This window comes from Macrobrachium nipponense, chromosome 4 (assembly GCF_015104395.2).
Source record: "Macrobrachium nipponense isolate FS-2020 chromosome 4, ASM1510439v2, whole genome shotgun sequence".
Lineage (NCBI taxonomy): Eukaryota > Metazoa > Arthropoda > Malacostraca > Decapoda > Palaemonidae > Macrobrachium > Macrobrachium nipponense.
The window spans coordinates 51553287-51570793 of NC_061100.1; the positions used below are offsets into that span (position 1 = coordinate 51553287).

The 17507-nt window shown below is 37.4% G+C and overlaps 1 protein-coding gene across 5 annotated transcripts in view; it reads left to right on the forward strand.

Moving 5' to 3' along the window:
• Positions 1-17507, forward strand: part of LOC135210925 (protogenin B-like) — a 677376-nt gene that overhangs the window by 513116 nt on the left and 146753 nt on the right. For all 5 annotated transcript variants that reach the window (XM_064243892.1, XM_064243894.1, XM_064243893.1 and 2 more), the window contains one exon: positions 12971-13113. In XM_064243892.1, the coding sequence (XP_064099962.1) occupies positions 12971-13113 (143 nt within the window). The remainder of the gene's footprint in view (positions 1-12970; positions 13114-17507) is intronic.

Here is a 17507-nt window from a genome sequence, read left to right on the forward strand (position 1 = left end):
TCAGTTATTTTATTTCTTTAAAATACTATCACATAATATGAATTTTGTAATTACAGTTATCATTATTATTATTATTATTATTTGAAAGTATGAAAAACATATAGTACAAGTACTGTAAAAAAATCTCGAGTCTCAGTAAATGAGAGAGAGAGAGAGAGAGAGAGAGAGAGAGAGAGAGAGAGAGAGAGAGAGATGAGAGAAGAGAGAGAGAGAGAGGGGGGGGAATTTCATGAGCACTTGATGGCAACAGAACAACAGCTTCCTTCCCCCTCCTGTCACTTAACTTGATATGTATACAGTTTTAGTACCTGGATTTACAGAAAGAATACTGGGATTTCCTTCATTCTTCCATAATTTCTTAAATTTATAAGCTAAAATCTTACTAATTCACTATGGTATTTTCTTTAATGAATTGATATTAATGCTGTATAAATTAATATTAATATTTGAAAATAGTAAATCATTTATTTATCATACAAAAAAACACATCTTTGTAGTAGAGAGAGAGAGAGAGAGAGAGAGAGAGAGAGAGAGAGAGAGAATTATTATTTTTATTATGTGATATCATTTAAACTTATTAAACTTACTAATACAGTATTAATCAAAATTAATATTTGAAAATTAGTAAATCATTTTTGTATCATAAAGATGTATTTAGTCATGAAAATAAACATCAAAATACACTAATTAGTGATTTTTTCGTCGGAAAATTCCGCGAATGGGCGAGTCCGTCTGCGAATAATTTCTAGATAGGTTCCAAAGAAAAATCCGCGAATGTGTGAGTCCGCGAATCCGGAGAACGCGAATAAGGGGGGACCACTGTATATATATATGTGTGTGTCTGTGTGTGTGTGTATGTATGTATCCGGATTCGCGTTCTCTGGATTCGCGGACTCACACATTCGCAGATTTCTCTCAGGAACATTTCTCCGCATTATTTGCGGAAGATTCGCACATTCGCGGTACTTTTCTGAGAAATATCCACAAATTCCTGGTTTTTTTTTAATCGATTTCATCATAAAATGCACTTTTTGTTATAAAACTATTAAAAAAAAACCAAGTATAAACATTTTTAGTAGGTTTGTCTTAAGTTATAACTAACAAAATAGGCTGTTTTTAATCTATATATATATATAATATATATATATATATATATATATATATATATATATATATATATATATATATATATATATATATACAGTGGTACCTCGAGATACGAAATTAATCCGTTCCGAGGCGGCCTTCGTATCATGAGTTTTTCGTATCTTGAACCGCATTTTACATGTAAAATGCCTAATCCGTTCCAAGCCCTACAAAAACACCCCAGGAAATTATATTTCCAGGCCTACAACACATGTTCTAGGGTTACGACGCCGATCCGACAGAAGAAATATGACTCCAAAAAAAAAGCAAAATACTGTACATACTTGAGTAATATTCAACTGCATGTAATTTTCAACCCCATTTTTACTGCATATATTAGGACTTTAGCATATGTCCCTTAGCAATAAGCCTAGCCTATGTTAGCAGTTGCTACTGTAGCCTAGTCTATGATTCTGACATCTAAACCTAAGAAGCTAAAAGCTTAGAATATGCCAATGAAATGTTTAAATAATCAGTATGTACTCATTTCAAATAATTATTAATTAATCATTAACTATAATACACAAACAAACAAAAAAAAACTTTCCAATCGTTTGTTTGCATTCAGCTCTTACGAGTACCGAACGATCGCCAAGCAATTACTTTTCCTAGGACACAGTAAGCCATAAATTTTCATTAGTATATCTCTTCAACTAATGAAACTACCAAACAGTATAATAACCATTCATTTCTATTCTTTATTATATCTTTACCTAATGGAGATACCGAGTTACTGAGAGCTGTAATGAAACATATATGTAACGTAATATTAAAACAGAAGAAGAATTCTACGTAGAGTATTTGTTAGCTTCGATGATAGCAGTCTGATTTATTTTATATTTTATGACATCTAATTCACAGTTTCTTTTATTAAATGTATTGCATGTACTCATGTCAAATAATCATTAAGTAACCATTAACTATAATAAACAAACCAAAAAAAAAAAAAGCTTCCAAACTTCTGTTTACATCCAGCACTTACGAGCACCGAACGATCGCCAAAGCAAGCAAGGCTTATTCCTAGTACACAGTAAACCATAAATTTTCATTATCTCTCTTCAACTACTGAAACTACCAAACAGTATAATAACCATTCATTTCTATTCTTTATTCTATCTTTACCTAATGTTTTTTTTATTAAATGTATTGCATGAATAAGTTTTTCAATTTACAGCCTCCTTTTACCAATAGAATACATAAAGCACAAGGGGTAGATGCTGCAGGATCTTATGGGGTGACTAGCATCAGGAACATATGGGAGAGCGGGAGGATGGTGGCGAGTTTACTCAGTTGGCGGGCCGCTAGTTTTAAAATTGTTCTCGGTAGTCCGGGCGAATCTCGGGACTTTACAGCAACAACCTTTCGTAACTTGAGCAATTTTCGTATGTAGAGCCATAAAATTTTTCGTATTTGCTATTGTATCTCAAGTTTTTCGTAAGTTGAGCCTTTCGTATGTTGAGGTAACCACTGTATATATATATATATTATATATATATACTATATATACTATATATATATATATATATATATATATACAAAATAATAATATATATATAATATATATATACTTATAAATAAATAATATATATATTATATAATATATTATATATATAATTATTATATATATATATATATATATATATATATCATATAAATATTAATTTATAATTAATATATATAATATATATATATATAATTATATATAAATAAATATAATATATATATATATAAAAACAAATATATATATATAGTATATATATATATATTATATATATATAATATATATATATATATATAAATTCTTTTGCTGATGTTTCAGGACCATGTGTCCCATTTTCGAAGCTAAAAAATTAAAAGAATAACAGAATTAAAATGGGGCCGGCCGGAACCCTTATATATGGGGGTATAGGGCGAAAAATGCAAAGTCATGAAAAAATTCATAGAGCTTCATGTGGCAATTGAGAATACGTATACGAAATATTTCATCAAAATTCCTCTTACTTTCGTAGTTACAGGGTAATTAGTAAACATAACTCAATAAGCCTAAAACATTCATCCGTACAAGAAAATGCAATATTTCTTCTGTTATTGTAAATTTTGATAATTACAGGCGGTCCCCGGGTTACGAAGGAGGTTCCATTCTTGAGACACGTCATAAGCCGAAAATCGCCGTAAGCCGGAACATCGTCAAAAATCCTAAGAAAGCCTTACTTTTAATGCTTTGGGTGCATTGAAAACTATGTAAACTGCATTCTTATGGCAGTTTTCATCAAAAAAACCTTCAAATATTGATTATTTTGCATTTTTGGTGTCATATTTAATCCCAGATGAGCGTTTTAGGCGTCGTAACCCTGGAACATGCGTCGTAACCCTGGAAATAACGTCTATTGACATGCGTTATAACCTCGCAACGTCGTAAGCCGACACTGTCGTAACCCGGGGACTGCCTGTATTGTCAAAGAAATTGTGAGAAATGGCATCTGTACAGATTCTGTGGGTCGCAGAGGGGAGTATCAAGTTCAGCCATGATTCAGTGCGAGCACAGACTTCAAGTAGTCTATGCGTACGAGTTTTACCTCTGACATTCGCTTGCTTTTACATATGTTTCTCCATGTTTTGGCAAGAATTTCATCTTGCCAATGAGGAAAAGACAAGGAAAACATCTCGCTAACATAAAGACAAAGACTGCTGAAGCTAAATATACAGACATCATTCCACTCATCAAGGAGTACCTTGAAATTCTAGAATGGAACATTGAAAAATATTTCCCTAATATATCTGCTGATATGCAAATCCAGACAGGTGCAAGTGTCCCATTAATCAGGTATGTTTAATCTACAATTGGAATTTATGTTGTACATAAATATGCTCATTAATTCATCCATATATAATAATAGAAAAAAAATTATTTTATTATTATTACGATATCACTTCATTATCATAACCATTACACATGTGTGCACACATATTTGAACTAATATTATGGGTAGCCCTACACTGTGTGTACCTTTGTGTCAGTTGAATATGTAGCAGGCTTATATAATAATAGTTATAATTACACTGACTGTAGAGTTGGTGTGCTGTCAAAGTCCAGGATATATCATTAATGCGCCACTAAGCAATAAAGGTTGAGAACCTCTGATCTACATATTCATTTATGCTAACTAGAAGCAAGAAAATTCGCTCAGAATTGTGTTAAATATGGCAAAACAAACTCATATTCGCCATCAGCTGATTTCCAACCAAAACATTGGCTGCTCCGTGGAATACTGGCTTAGATTTATCCTAGTATTTTATAATACAATAATGTGAGAATACATACAATCTTATTGGATACAGTGAATTAATGTATAACTTTTTAAAAGATTTGTGGAAAAGATGCATATTTAGTTTTTCTTCTGTGCTTATCTTAATTTTTGTCACTATGCGATCTACATAGCAGTGGCATCTCGAGCTCGTACCTCAATTGTTTGCTCGTGTAACAAAGCAAAAAACTTACCGAGTTGCACAGTTATATTTTGTACTTCTATCCCATGGAAAACCAAACAAATTGCAGTGTTGTAAAATCAAATATATAAGCGAGTTTTTCTTTTAAAATCAATTTATGCAACAATTGTAAATGTAATTTGTTATAAAAACGTGATTCAGTGATATTAATTAAAATAATATTGTTCGGGCACAACTGAACAACCTGTTGTCTTCATCATGTGAAGGGCTGTTACGAAGACTTCAAATGTACATGCGTACTGCCACTGTATGATATTTATGTACAAGCATTTTTAAAAAATACCCTGTAATACATTTTTCATACATATTGTATGAAAAACAATAAATTTGACTAATGTTTTTGATTATCTTGCAAGACAGTTGTTGATAGGCAGAAGGGTGAAGTAGAAAGGTATGAAGTTCTGAGTCAGTGGCAGAAGTTTTAAAATAGATAAGATAAAATAAAAAGTTCAGTGATAAATTTGTAAGAGACTGCACAATCTATACAAGGGGGTGGCATTTGTATTATTAGAGTTTAAGGTGGTTTGGTGAAAGGTGTGAATTTACCAAGAGGATTAACACCCACAAACATCCTTTTGTTCCTACACAAATACAAATCTTCGTTCTTGACAGTAGGATGAACGTTCATGAGCTGGAACAGCCATTAAAAATTTACTGGCAAGGTAGTTAGCTGTTGACTGATAGGGGGAAGCCTTGCCCATGTCAGTCTGCACTGCACTTTGCTTTTGGACACCATAAGCTGTAGACATGTCTTCTTTGGATCTGTGCACCAATGTTTGCTATTTTGGGAGTACTTATCTTCATTTTCCTTGGGTTTTTGCTTAACTTTTGCATTATTTTGATTTGGTCTATATTTATGAGATTTGATGTGTTTGTCTTTTTCCTTCTTTTTTTTTAAATATGGAACTAACCCACATATTATTTCAGCCTTCACCCTCCTCATCACCGAGGAAAACCATTGCTATTTGGAATTGTCTCGAGAAGGAAAAGCCACGTTAAAGGTTTCTGTCTAGCACTTTTTGCAGGAAGCATTTTAGCAATAAAGATCTTTCTTCTGAGTGCTGGGAATGGCTGGCAGAATAAGAAGGCCTTTCCAGTATCTTCAGAGGGGAATACACCACTTATGACACTTAAGGAGGTTTTGGTACTTTTCTTCTACCTGCTTAGCTTTCTCACATGCTGCTTCAACTCCTAAGGGAGCTGACTACCACTGATTGTTTGATGGATTGCCATTGAGAGGGAGAGGAGATTCACCCTGGCCCTTTGTCTGAGGCTTTGTTCCATTTGGAGGGAGTCTTCCTCTTGCAGATAATCTGGGTAGAAGGTGGACCTGTTAACTAAGTTAACTGTTCTCTCAGGTTTGGGAGACCAAGAAACTCGGGAAGCTGAATTTATCTTTGGGAATTTGGGGGGGATCCCAGTATTAAGGCCTTGCTGACTCACCTCTTAGCTGCAAAGTGACTCCAGTGACTATATCTATGGTGACCATGACGAATTCAGGTGGTCATTGTCTCTACAATCTCTCTCACTTCTCTTAACCCTTAGTGGGCGGATTGATCCTTGGAAGTAGTAATAACAGGTTTGGGGTGGGGGACGGATTGATCCTGTAAATAAACAATATTAAGCCCCATCAATTTGGAAATAATGGGTTGGGAAAGAGGGGCCAGTACTTCAATAGCCCACAGATTCACTAATGGCAATTTTTACACCGGCTAAAACCATGAATTGGGCGTCTCAGGACTTCAGTTCTGCTTGTAACTTCAAGGGAGAATGTATTGCATCTGTGTCTCACATGACGCCCTTTTGTAAATTTGCTCGTAAATATACCAAGGTTGGTTCTTGTTCTTGTCTTTTACAATAGTATGTCGGTTGTAAATGTAATTTTGCAAAGAAAAGTGCAAAGAAATATTAGAAAAAACATGTAAAAATAAAAAAGTTACTGAATCTTCATTCTCGGTAAATTTACCTAAATATTTTTCCACAAATATGCTAAGAATTTGTTACTGATTTTATTTCTTATCTGGTTTGATATTGTATGAGCTGTAATTATAATTTTACAAAAAATAATTATTTGATAGAAAAAACATACGTTGGTAAAATTTATGATTGTCTTGTAAAAGAGGCTCCACTAGTGGTTGCAAATGGTCATTTTCAACTAATTGTGGCAGGTAGGGAAAATTTTTTTGAATTTTTTTCTTTCACCATGTGCATTTGCATTTTCTCTTTCCATTGATGTTTTTTTTTCATAAATTTGCCAACCACAAAGTTTACCCAGCCTGAGGAGCTGCATATCAATATATTTACCCATCCAGTAAGGGTTAAACACAGTTAGTCCCTCATGACCCTTTGGTTATGTGTCCTGAGGAGTTAAGGGCAGTACATGCGATCCTTGTTTTGGCTTTGACCTTGTCTACTCTGAAGAAGTTGAAGAAGCAGAAGAGGGAATCAGTGTTGTCATCTGCTCTGTCCTCATCTTTGTCAGGTGCTCCTCTCTCCCTCCCTTTGACCTCTTGTCAGGTGCTCCTGTCTCCCTCCCTTTAACCTCTGCCACTAATAAGCAGAAGAGGAAAAAGGTCATTGTTCCTTCCTGCAGCAAATCTCACAAAGTTTCTAGTGATTGATCCTCATGTGGAGGGAAGACCAGCGGTGCTCCTGCTAGCATTACTGCATGTATTCCTGCACCTGTTGCCTTGCACAGAGGTGCAACTGCCACCCCTGGGTCCCCCAGACCAAGGGGTACCAGGATCAGACTAATCAGTAAGGCTGAACAGTCCAATCAGGGTTCACACACCATTGGTCTATGACTCACTGCCATCATGACCCAGCAAGAGAAAGTTAGAAAGTGCTCTCTTTGCTTCTCCTTCCCCTCTGCAATATGTGCCGTCCAGGGACTAGGAGGTCCCCTGCTTTGCCTTCTGCCTCTTGGAAGGCTTTAGCAGGTTTGAAGGACCATTTGCACTCCCAGTCCAGTCCATATTCAAAGGTTTAGAAGCCTGGTACGGTCCAAGAACCAAGATCGTCCACATAGTGGAGGAACAATCTGCAGGAGGCTGTGAAAAGTTTCTCTCCCCTGCAGAGGAAGTAGCTCAGGAGAGCCAGGACTTGGAGGGGGTCTAAATGTCCTTTCGGCAAAGTCTGCAATAAGGTGAATTAGCATAAACTGCCATTCTGAACATGTTCTAAATCACCCGTAATTTGTTTGTGTTCAAAGTCGTTAATAGCATTGCCTGAGGATCTGTTACCCCAGGACTGAGGCAGGTCCAGCAGGTCATTAGGTTGTTCAGGCAGCACAGTGACTTAGAGGAAGGGTTTGTGGCTGTGCCCGCAGGCGGCCTCCCTGCCAACGAGGCTGAATTGGTTCTGCAGAATATCCGCTGCCTTGGATCAACTTGCCATGATCTAAGTGTGCCAGTGGGATTTTAGACCAGGTTAATTGTCTTTTCTCTGGGCAAGATAATTTACTTACTTCCAGCTGGTCTGTTAAGTTGCTACCCCCCCTCAACTCGTCAGAGGAAGTACTACTCTCCTGACTTTAGTGCTTTACCAGCTAAACAAGTACATAGACCTGAATTTTAAATGCTTAGTGCCCAGTGTCTCACTCAATCGCTAACAATATCCTGAGATTGTCTTTCTCTCTTAGACAGAGGTGGTGATGTTGGAGTTGACAGCCATGGCCACACTCCGAGCAGTTTCCTGGCTGACCTGCGGCCCTTTACCATAGCTCGCATGACCTCCTTGTCAGGTAGTCATACTCCTGATGAGGATGCTGGCTGCAGGAGATATCCACTGTTTACTGTAGGGCCTTTACCTACCTAGCCTGCCAGGTGGCAAACCTGTTGTCCAACCTAGTCCCAAAGAGAAGGGATGCATTGGCCAGGGTCAGTATTAGCACTAAGAACGGACCACTTTGGGATCTACCTTTCTCCTCCCTTGCAGTAAAGTAGAGATTGCAGTGAACAGGTTATGGGTAGAGAACAACAAAGCACTCATTCACAAGGTAATGTCCAAAAAGACCTTGTGGTCTTCGCGAGGCATGGTGGCCAAACTTTGAGGGTAACTGGTCCTTCTTCTTTGGGTCAGAGGAAGACTCCGGCTTCCTCTTCACCCAGACTTCTGCCTCTGTAGGTAAGGACACAGTCATGCTCCTTTTAGCCCCCTCACCCATCTTAGGAAGGGAGGCAAAGACAAGAAAAAGGGAGGGGTATGCTAAGGGCAGCATTCCTCCTCATTAGCAGCCAAAAGTGAGAAGGATGGCTTTCAAGTCATTGGTCAACAGGGCAGTGATATGGAGCAGAGACTTGTATAGTAGATATCCTTCAAGAAGAAAACGTTCACCCCTTGAGTCCCCCACTATCCCTTACTTGTGATCTAGTTCAGTTTCAGACTTACATTTGCAGCTTGCAGAAGGATCTATCCTTCCTGGGGGTAGGTGAAAGCAATGCTGAGGAAAGGTGCTGTGGAAGCTGTTCACTATTGGTGTCTTGGGTTTTACAGCTGCCTTTTTGTGAAGGTGACAGGTGGTTGAAGACCAGTCATTGCAGTCATTGATCTCTCTCCTTTGAACCAATTCGTGAGTCAGATGGAAACAATTTGCTGTGTTAGAGTCCAACAGAGAGGGCAACCTCATTATTTTGATGGACTTGAAGGCTCTGTATTTCCAAATACCCATTCCCAGGTCTTCTTGGAATTATACTACCTCCAATTTACCCTCAGAAGAGTGCCTTTCAATTCAGGCCACTTGTTTTGGGATTTTGACTGCTCTTCAGATGTTTTTGTAAGTGCTCACACTGGTGTCAGCTTGGGCTGATTCACATGTGATAAGTCTGATGAGGTACCTTCTACTTGCATTTGCTACAAGACAGGGACCAACTACCAAGTTTTGTCGCAATCGGGGATGGTGATTAACTACAAGAAGTCAGATCTTTTCCCCAAGCAGAGGGTAAAGCACCTGGGCATGCTGTTAGATATAGCAGCAACGAGAGTTTTTCACTTATACACTCACATCAGCAAATTCAGGGAAATGGCCAGAAGTTCCTGTCATATCAGGAACAACTTGCTCGGTAATGGCAAATTGTCGTAGGTCACTTATCCTTTGAGAAGTGAAGCTTGTCGTTCAAGGACATCATCTGTGCTCCCTTCACTGGAGACTTAAAAGGATTCTGACCCCTGCGACAGACCTTGTCTTCTATCTGGTACCTCTCTCATGGCAGGGGAAAGAGGATCGAGTTTGGTTGGACGACAGGAACTTCGCAGTAGGAGTGCCTCTCAGCACTCTCCCTTTGGAGATGCTTCTTTTCTTGGACCCAGTGAATGAGAGGTGGGACACACCTGGAGGAGTTGTTGATGTCAGGCTTGTGGAACCAGGACAACTGGCATCTTCCCATCAAGGGTTTTGAGTTTAAAGCAGTGTTTATGTTGCAGGAGTTACAGAACCATGTGATGGGGTCCCTTCATGGTCTTGATGAGCAACAAAAGTACAGTAGTGGTTGTATGTCAATAAGCACGGTGATTTAGTTTCGTTTCCACAGCAGACAATATTGAGAATCCAGTTGCACAAGCGGGTGATGGTCCACTTGGTAGAGCTGTCAGCCAGTTACATTCTGGGATCTCGGAATGTAGTGACAGACAAGCTCAGCCACTGGATGCAGGTGACAGGGACTGAGTGGCCTTCATATACCTCTGTGGTGGAGAAGTTGTTCAAGGTGTGGGGAACTCCGAGCATAGACCAGTTTGACCTTTGGCACAACAGAAAGCTGCCGTTTTTGTCATTGTTTTTATTTGCTCTTAGAAACAGTGTCAATTACTAGGTTACTGAAGATATGGAGTAAGAGCAGTGGTTCATTTCAGTAGTCTTGGGGAACAGATCATACAATCACTGCTTAACTGACATTTATTTCTAAGTGGTAGTTTTATTTACATAATCTACAGTTACCTTTGAATTCCTGTAGACAATACCTAATTGAACAAACTTACAGTCAATATTCATTCCCCATCATTTAGTTTATAATGATCATCTTACTTATGCTAACCTAATGATAATTTCTTCATAAATTATGGCTTACAACTATCTTAAGCTAACCAAGCTCTTTTTAGTGATATATATGAACAGTTCACAACAATACAAAAACTATACGTCGTGAATAAGTGAATGCCAGTATCCAGTTTCTTCAAATCCTTTAAATATACATATAAAAACTAATTGTTTCCAGTTTCGGTGCGCAGTTCATTTAGGTCACAATAAATTAAAAAAGGGCTGATACCAATTATTTTTTTTTGTATGGCAGTTGTCAATTTTGCACAAGCCTCTATCAGTGTCACTGCACGCTTTCCAGAAAATAATTTTGGCACTAGGCTGCACACAATGTTTATCAACAACTTTCTACTAATCTTTTCAGGTATTTACAACAACTGTTCACTTTCTGTTGGCTTTTCTTACTTCAGTCTTGTCACAATGCAGTCAGACATTACCTCAAAGTAATAGTTTTCCATCCCACAACAGAAGACCAGCAATGAGGTGGAGTTACAGTTAGAATGAATGAATATGTGAACAAGGACTGCTACGTAAAAAAATTTTAATATTCAGTATAAGAATTGATGGTAATTTATGTTACTAAGTTCATATTTCATATATACAATCCAGAACAGCCTTATATATGTCCACCAAAATGTTCTAATCGAAGGTCCTGACCCATGAGCAGTCATGGAAGATATATTCCAACACCCATGGGACAACCTCAACATGTAGCTTTTCTACCATTTTGCCAGTTCTGGAAGGTAGTAGTTAATGGTGTTGAAGTTAAAGTTATCAGTTTCAGTCCTCCACCTTTTGGGTGGAGGCATCACTCATGTCAGTAACTACTAGTAGACAGTCTCACTATTCGCCCCTTAATGAGGACGCGAACTCTGACCCAAGAATTACGAGACCAGCACATTACCAACTGTACTAGCAAACGTCTAATACATTTTATAATTTCAAACCTCAGTTTAATGCTGGTGGCACCAAAATAGCCTTATGTCAAGTGGTATCTGGACCTTCTGCAAGTGTTCAGTCATGGTGAAAGCTCACGAGGTCAATGGCATCACTTTCATGGCATTCTGGGAAACCAGTAAGCACAGCAGGTGTTACATGTAGGGGTTTGGTCCTGTCAAACCTCATTCACCTTCTTTTACCTGCAAGATGTTGCCACGTTCTTGGACACATTTTCCTTAGGTCCTATTGTAGCTGTTCAGTAAGTTGTGTAGCTAGCCCAGCTCCCCTGATGGGACAAGTAGCACCTCATCTAAGGTGAGTGAGAGGGAATGGATGAGTGACTGGCTCCCCGCTTTCTCTTAACTTTCTTCCTCTTAGGTCAGTAGAGTTGGAGGCTCAGCTGAATATGTGCTGGAAAGCTGCCGTTGGGCACCATTCTATTACTTTTGTATCCAATAACTGTATTTTGAGTCTGACTTATTATCTGAGTGTTTCCAGTCTGATTAAGTAATTGCTTGCAAACCCATTACATAGTACTTTATGGTCTAGAAGTCTAGCAACTGCCCATCCTAAATGGCCAGTATTCTAGAAGTATGGGATAACATTTTTTGCTGCTTTCAGACCAGGAAGGGAGCATCCCAGGTTTGGTGAACCAACCAGTCAGTTCATAGAGCACCCATATTATCTCCCACCAAGGGGTAAGATTCCTTATGTAGAGAAAGAAGGTTTGTATTTTATATAGCTATGAAAAAAAAGAAAAAAAAATTATTTAAGTAATTTGTACTAAACCTGAAGTCCTTTACATAACTGCCCACCTCAGCCACCCCTCTCATATGGCACCAGTTGATAGTCTATTTCCTTCTCAGTAAATTTTTAACAGCCTTTCCACCTCGCATTCGCAAGCTTATCCTAATGTAAAGAACCTCAGGTTTGTATGTTAGGAAAAATGCAAATGATATGCTTTTAAAATTTGCTATATCAGTGTTGAGAGTGAAATTAAAAGGTAAGGTGATCAAAACTGGTAAGAGAAAGTCAGGCCTTGCAAAACATTATTTTACTAATTTAAAAAACAGTGTTTCATCAATGCCATACATACACATGGGTTAATAATTTAATAAAAATGTAATGAGAAAGGGATATTCAGGAAAGGTGATTACTATTATTAATAGGGCTCAGTTTTTCCAGACCTCTGAGTCTCAAGGTGAAAATAAAAGTGTTGTATATTACATCTTTTATGAACTGAAAGAGCTCTCTTATTTATGTCCAGCTACTTATTTAAAATGTTCAGATTACATACATCATTGTTCAGCAATGTGTTGTTGAGCAAATTATTTTTTGTCTTTTTAGCTGGAAGTTAATCCATTGTCTCAGACTAGTGTTCGATTATCATGGAAAGATGCAGGAGGACGTGAAGTTGGAACTTACTTTATGGTGAAATATTATGAAGTTCCTCTGTTACATCAGCCACCAGAACCTACACTTGTTCGAAGGTAAATATTGATTCTAAATTAGAGAGAAGGCTTTATTTGTTAATAAATCCATGCATAAACCAGGTTGAACCTTCGTATTACCCTCTCTGGAGAAAGAGAATGAGTGGTTGGACTATTGTACCCCAGGAAGGATGATATTTTTGGAGTTTGTTGGTCAAGAAAAGTTTTTCCCTTCACAATGCAAAAAATATTGTGCATGTCCATTTTATCTGTGCAGGACAGAAAAACTAGAACTTTTGTGATATAAAATCACATAGTACAGGCAGTACCCAGCTTACGACATTCCGAGATTGCAATGCTTTTCGATTATATTCATCAGAAATTATTTCCAGGTTTAAGGCACCGATCCGACGGAATAAATATGACTCTAAAAAGGTGAAATACTGTATATACTGGAGTAATATTTGACTGCATGTTGAGTTTTGATTCTGGCAATAAGCCTAGGCTATGTTAGCAGTTGCTACTGTGGCCTAGTCTTAGATTTTGATGTCTAAAACTAAGAAGCTAAATTAACTATAATAAAAAAAAGAAAAAAAAAAAAAACTCCTGACCTGATATGTTTACAATGGTTTTGTCAACATTACCGAGTGCCAACTGTGCTGATAGATTGCCAAGCAATCACTTTGAACTAGTGCAGGATATTAATCATACATTTTTATTATTTCTTCAACCACTGAAACCACCGAACAGTATAGTAACCATTCATATCTGTTCTTTAATCTGTTTTTACTTAATGGAGATACCAACAGGTATAATGAAACATAATGACATTATAACAGAAGAAGAATTCTAGGAAATATTTGCTAGCATCGATGTGAGCAGTCTTTGATGTCATTAAATTAATATGATATTGTTATGATACAATAAAGTTTGTTCATACTTACCTGGCAGATATATATATAGCTGTATTCTCCGAAGTCCGACAGAATTTCAAAACTCCCGGCACACGCAGTGGACGGACAGGTGGTTAGTACCCTTTCCCGCCGCTGGGAGGCGGGTATCAGGAACCATTCCCATTTTCTATTCAGATTTTCTAGTGCCACTGTCTCCTGAGGGGAGGTGGGTGGGCACTTTGATTATATATATCTGCCAGGTAAGTATGAACAAACTTTATTGTATCATAACAATATCATTTTGTTCATGAAGCTTACCTGTCAGATATATATATATAGCTGAATCCCACCTTTGGAGGTAGGGAGAGACAGAATAGGATTTGGGAAACATATCCATGCAGATGATTGACATCTTGGTTCCTTTCCTGTTAGCATAGCTGACTTCATGATTACTGTCACCCAAGTCTGCTTCTGCTTTACTAGAGTCACCAGCAAGGTAGTGACCTGTGCTGCTGGTAAGTTCTAGATGATCTGTCAATGGGGGCGTGACCACAATGTGACTAGACCATTTGACCCTACTATGAGGGCAGCGAAGCAAAAAACCACCACCTGACCTAACCTAACATAAGTTAATTTTCCACATAACTTAGGCTAAAGGAAGGGAAGTCCGCCTCCGGCGGCCAACCCAACAACCATAACTCAATATAAAAGTTAAAAGCTCAACTAACTATTTCCTACAGGATAGGATGAGTGCTACTCCCTGCTCCCAATATAGTGTCTGCGGTGACGTATGGTCCTAGCGAAAAGCAGTTCTCGTATGTCGTCTTCACCTCCCGAAGGTAGTGTGAAGCGAACACCGAGTTGCTACGCCAAAATGTGGCATTCAAGATGTCTTTGAGTGCCATGTTCTTTTGGAAGGCTACCAAAGTAGAGATAGCCCTCACTTCGTGCGCATTCACTTTCAACAACTTCATATCACTATCTTTACAAGATGAATGCACTTCCTTGATGGTGTCCCTCAAGAAAAAAGCCAGAGCATTCTTCGACATTGGTAAGCTTGGTTTCCTTACCGAACACCACAAGTTACTAGAAGGACCTCGACACTCCTTCGTTTTTCGCAAGTAGAATTTGAGAGCCCTGACAGGGCACAGGACTCTCTCCGGCTTGCGCCCAATGATTTCGACCATACCTTTAAGCTCGAAGGTCCTGGGCCAAGGGTTGGATGGATTCTCATTTTTCGCCAGAAACGTTGGGCTCAAAGAACAGACGGCGTTATGTCCCTTAAAGCCAACGTGCTTGCTAATAGCTTGAATTTCGCTAACTCTCTTCGCCGTCGCCAGAGCAGTAAGGAAGACAGCTTTTCTAGTAACATCCCTTAGCGATGCAGCATGCAGAGATTCGAAAGGACTGGACATGAGGAACTTCAGGACAACGTCCAAGTTCCATGATGGCAATTTAGGTTGCGTCACTTTCGCGGTCTCGAAGGATCTTATCCCTCTTACTCCGACTGGACGTATTTTACGTTGACATTTTTTGCCTCCCGTGTGCCGACTGGACGTATTTTACGTCGACTTACAAAAGTTTTTTTTAAAAATCACTGAAAAATACTTATAGGCCTACCAGCCTAAAACTTTTGAATCACGCGCCTTGGGGGGATGCTAGGAGTTCACGGATCAAGGTGTTGTTTTGTTTATAATCGTTACGCAGGTGCGCAAGTGCGAATTTCTTTCTTACCACACTAAAAAGTATCTGTGACACATCTCGGAAATTATTTCGTCACTTTGACATAATTTTTGTACCATTGTAAATTAGCCGTTACATGAAGTATTATATATGAAAATGTGCGCATTTTTATGTAAAATACAACAATAAAGTACTCATGATTGTAGCTTTTATCAGTTTTGAGATATTTTCATATAAATAACGATAATTGCCAAAATTTCAACCTTCGGTTAACTTTGACTCTACCGAAATGGTCGAAAAACGCAATTGTAAGCTAAAACTCTTATATTTTGGTAATATTCAATCATTTACCTTAATTTTGCAACTAATTGGAAGTCCCTAGCACAATATTTCGATTTATGGTGAATTTATGAAAAAACATTTTCCTTACGTCCGCGCGGTAACTCTTCCGAAAAAAATCATGCGATTGTGGTAATGTTTGCACCATTTTAAAATTAGCCGTTATATAAAGTTTTATATATGGAAATGTGCGCAATTTCATGCACAATACAACTAAAAACAACCCATGGTTGTAGCTTTTATCAGTTTTGAGATATTTTCATATAAATAACTATAATTGCCAAAATTTCAACCTTCGGTCAACTTTGACTCTACCGAAATGGTCGAAAAATGCAATTGTAAGCTAAAAATCTTATATTCTAGTAATATTCAATCATTTACCTTCATTTTGCAACAAATTGGAAGTCTCTAGCACAATATTTCGATTTATGGTGAATTTATGAAAAAAATAACATTTTCTTTATGTCCGCGTGGTAACTCTTCCGAAAAAATCATACGTGTGATTGTGGTAATGTTTGCACCATTTTAAATTAGCCGTTACATAAAGTTTTGTATATGAAAATGTGCGCAATTTCATGTAGAATACAACTAAAAATAATTGAAGGTTGTAGCTTTTCTCATTTTTGAAATATTTGCATATAAATCATGATAAATAGAAAAAAAACCACGTTCAGTCAACTTTGACTCTACCGAAATGGTCGAAAAACGCAATTGTAAGCTAAAACTCTTACAGTCTAGTAATATTCAGTCATTTATCTTCATCTTGAAACAAATTGGAAGTCTCTAGCAAAATATTTAGATTTATGGTGAATTTAAAAAAAAATCTTTCCTTCCCTCCGCGCGCGGATTCTCTGCCACAAATCTCCGAAATGCGTACGTTCCATTCTCGGAATATTTGCTCCATTTTATATTAGACATTTCATAGAGTTTTATATATGAAAATGTGCGCAATTTCATGTAGAATAAAACTAAAAATATTTGAAGGTTGTAGCTTTTCTTATTTCCGAAATAATTGCATATAAAAAATATATACATATAAAAAAATTCGACATTCGGTCAACTTTAACTCGTCAGATATGGTCGAAAACTGCAATTGTAAGCTAATACTCTTACAGTATAGTAATATTCAATCATTTGTCTTCATTTTGAAAGAAATTGGAAGTCTCTAGGACAATATTTAGATTTATGGTGAATTTTTGAAAAAAATATTTGTTTACGTCCGCGCGTTACGTATTCATGCATTATTTTGTGATAATATTTTCTCTGTGTTGCTTTTATCGTTTTACAATGTGTGATATACCAAAATAATCGCAATTTAGTGTACATTACAACGAAAAAAAAGTAACTTGTTACCTTTAACCGTTTTGGGCACAGCGCGATTTGAATACAATTATATATGAAATTTCGTTTTTGCGCTATCATATATTGCATTATTTATATATGATAATGATAATTTTTTTCATTTCTGATGGTTGCATACTAAACTTCAGCCAATGACAAAAAAAGGAGCCAAAAATGAACTCTTAATCTTGAAAACTA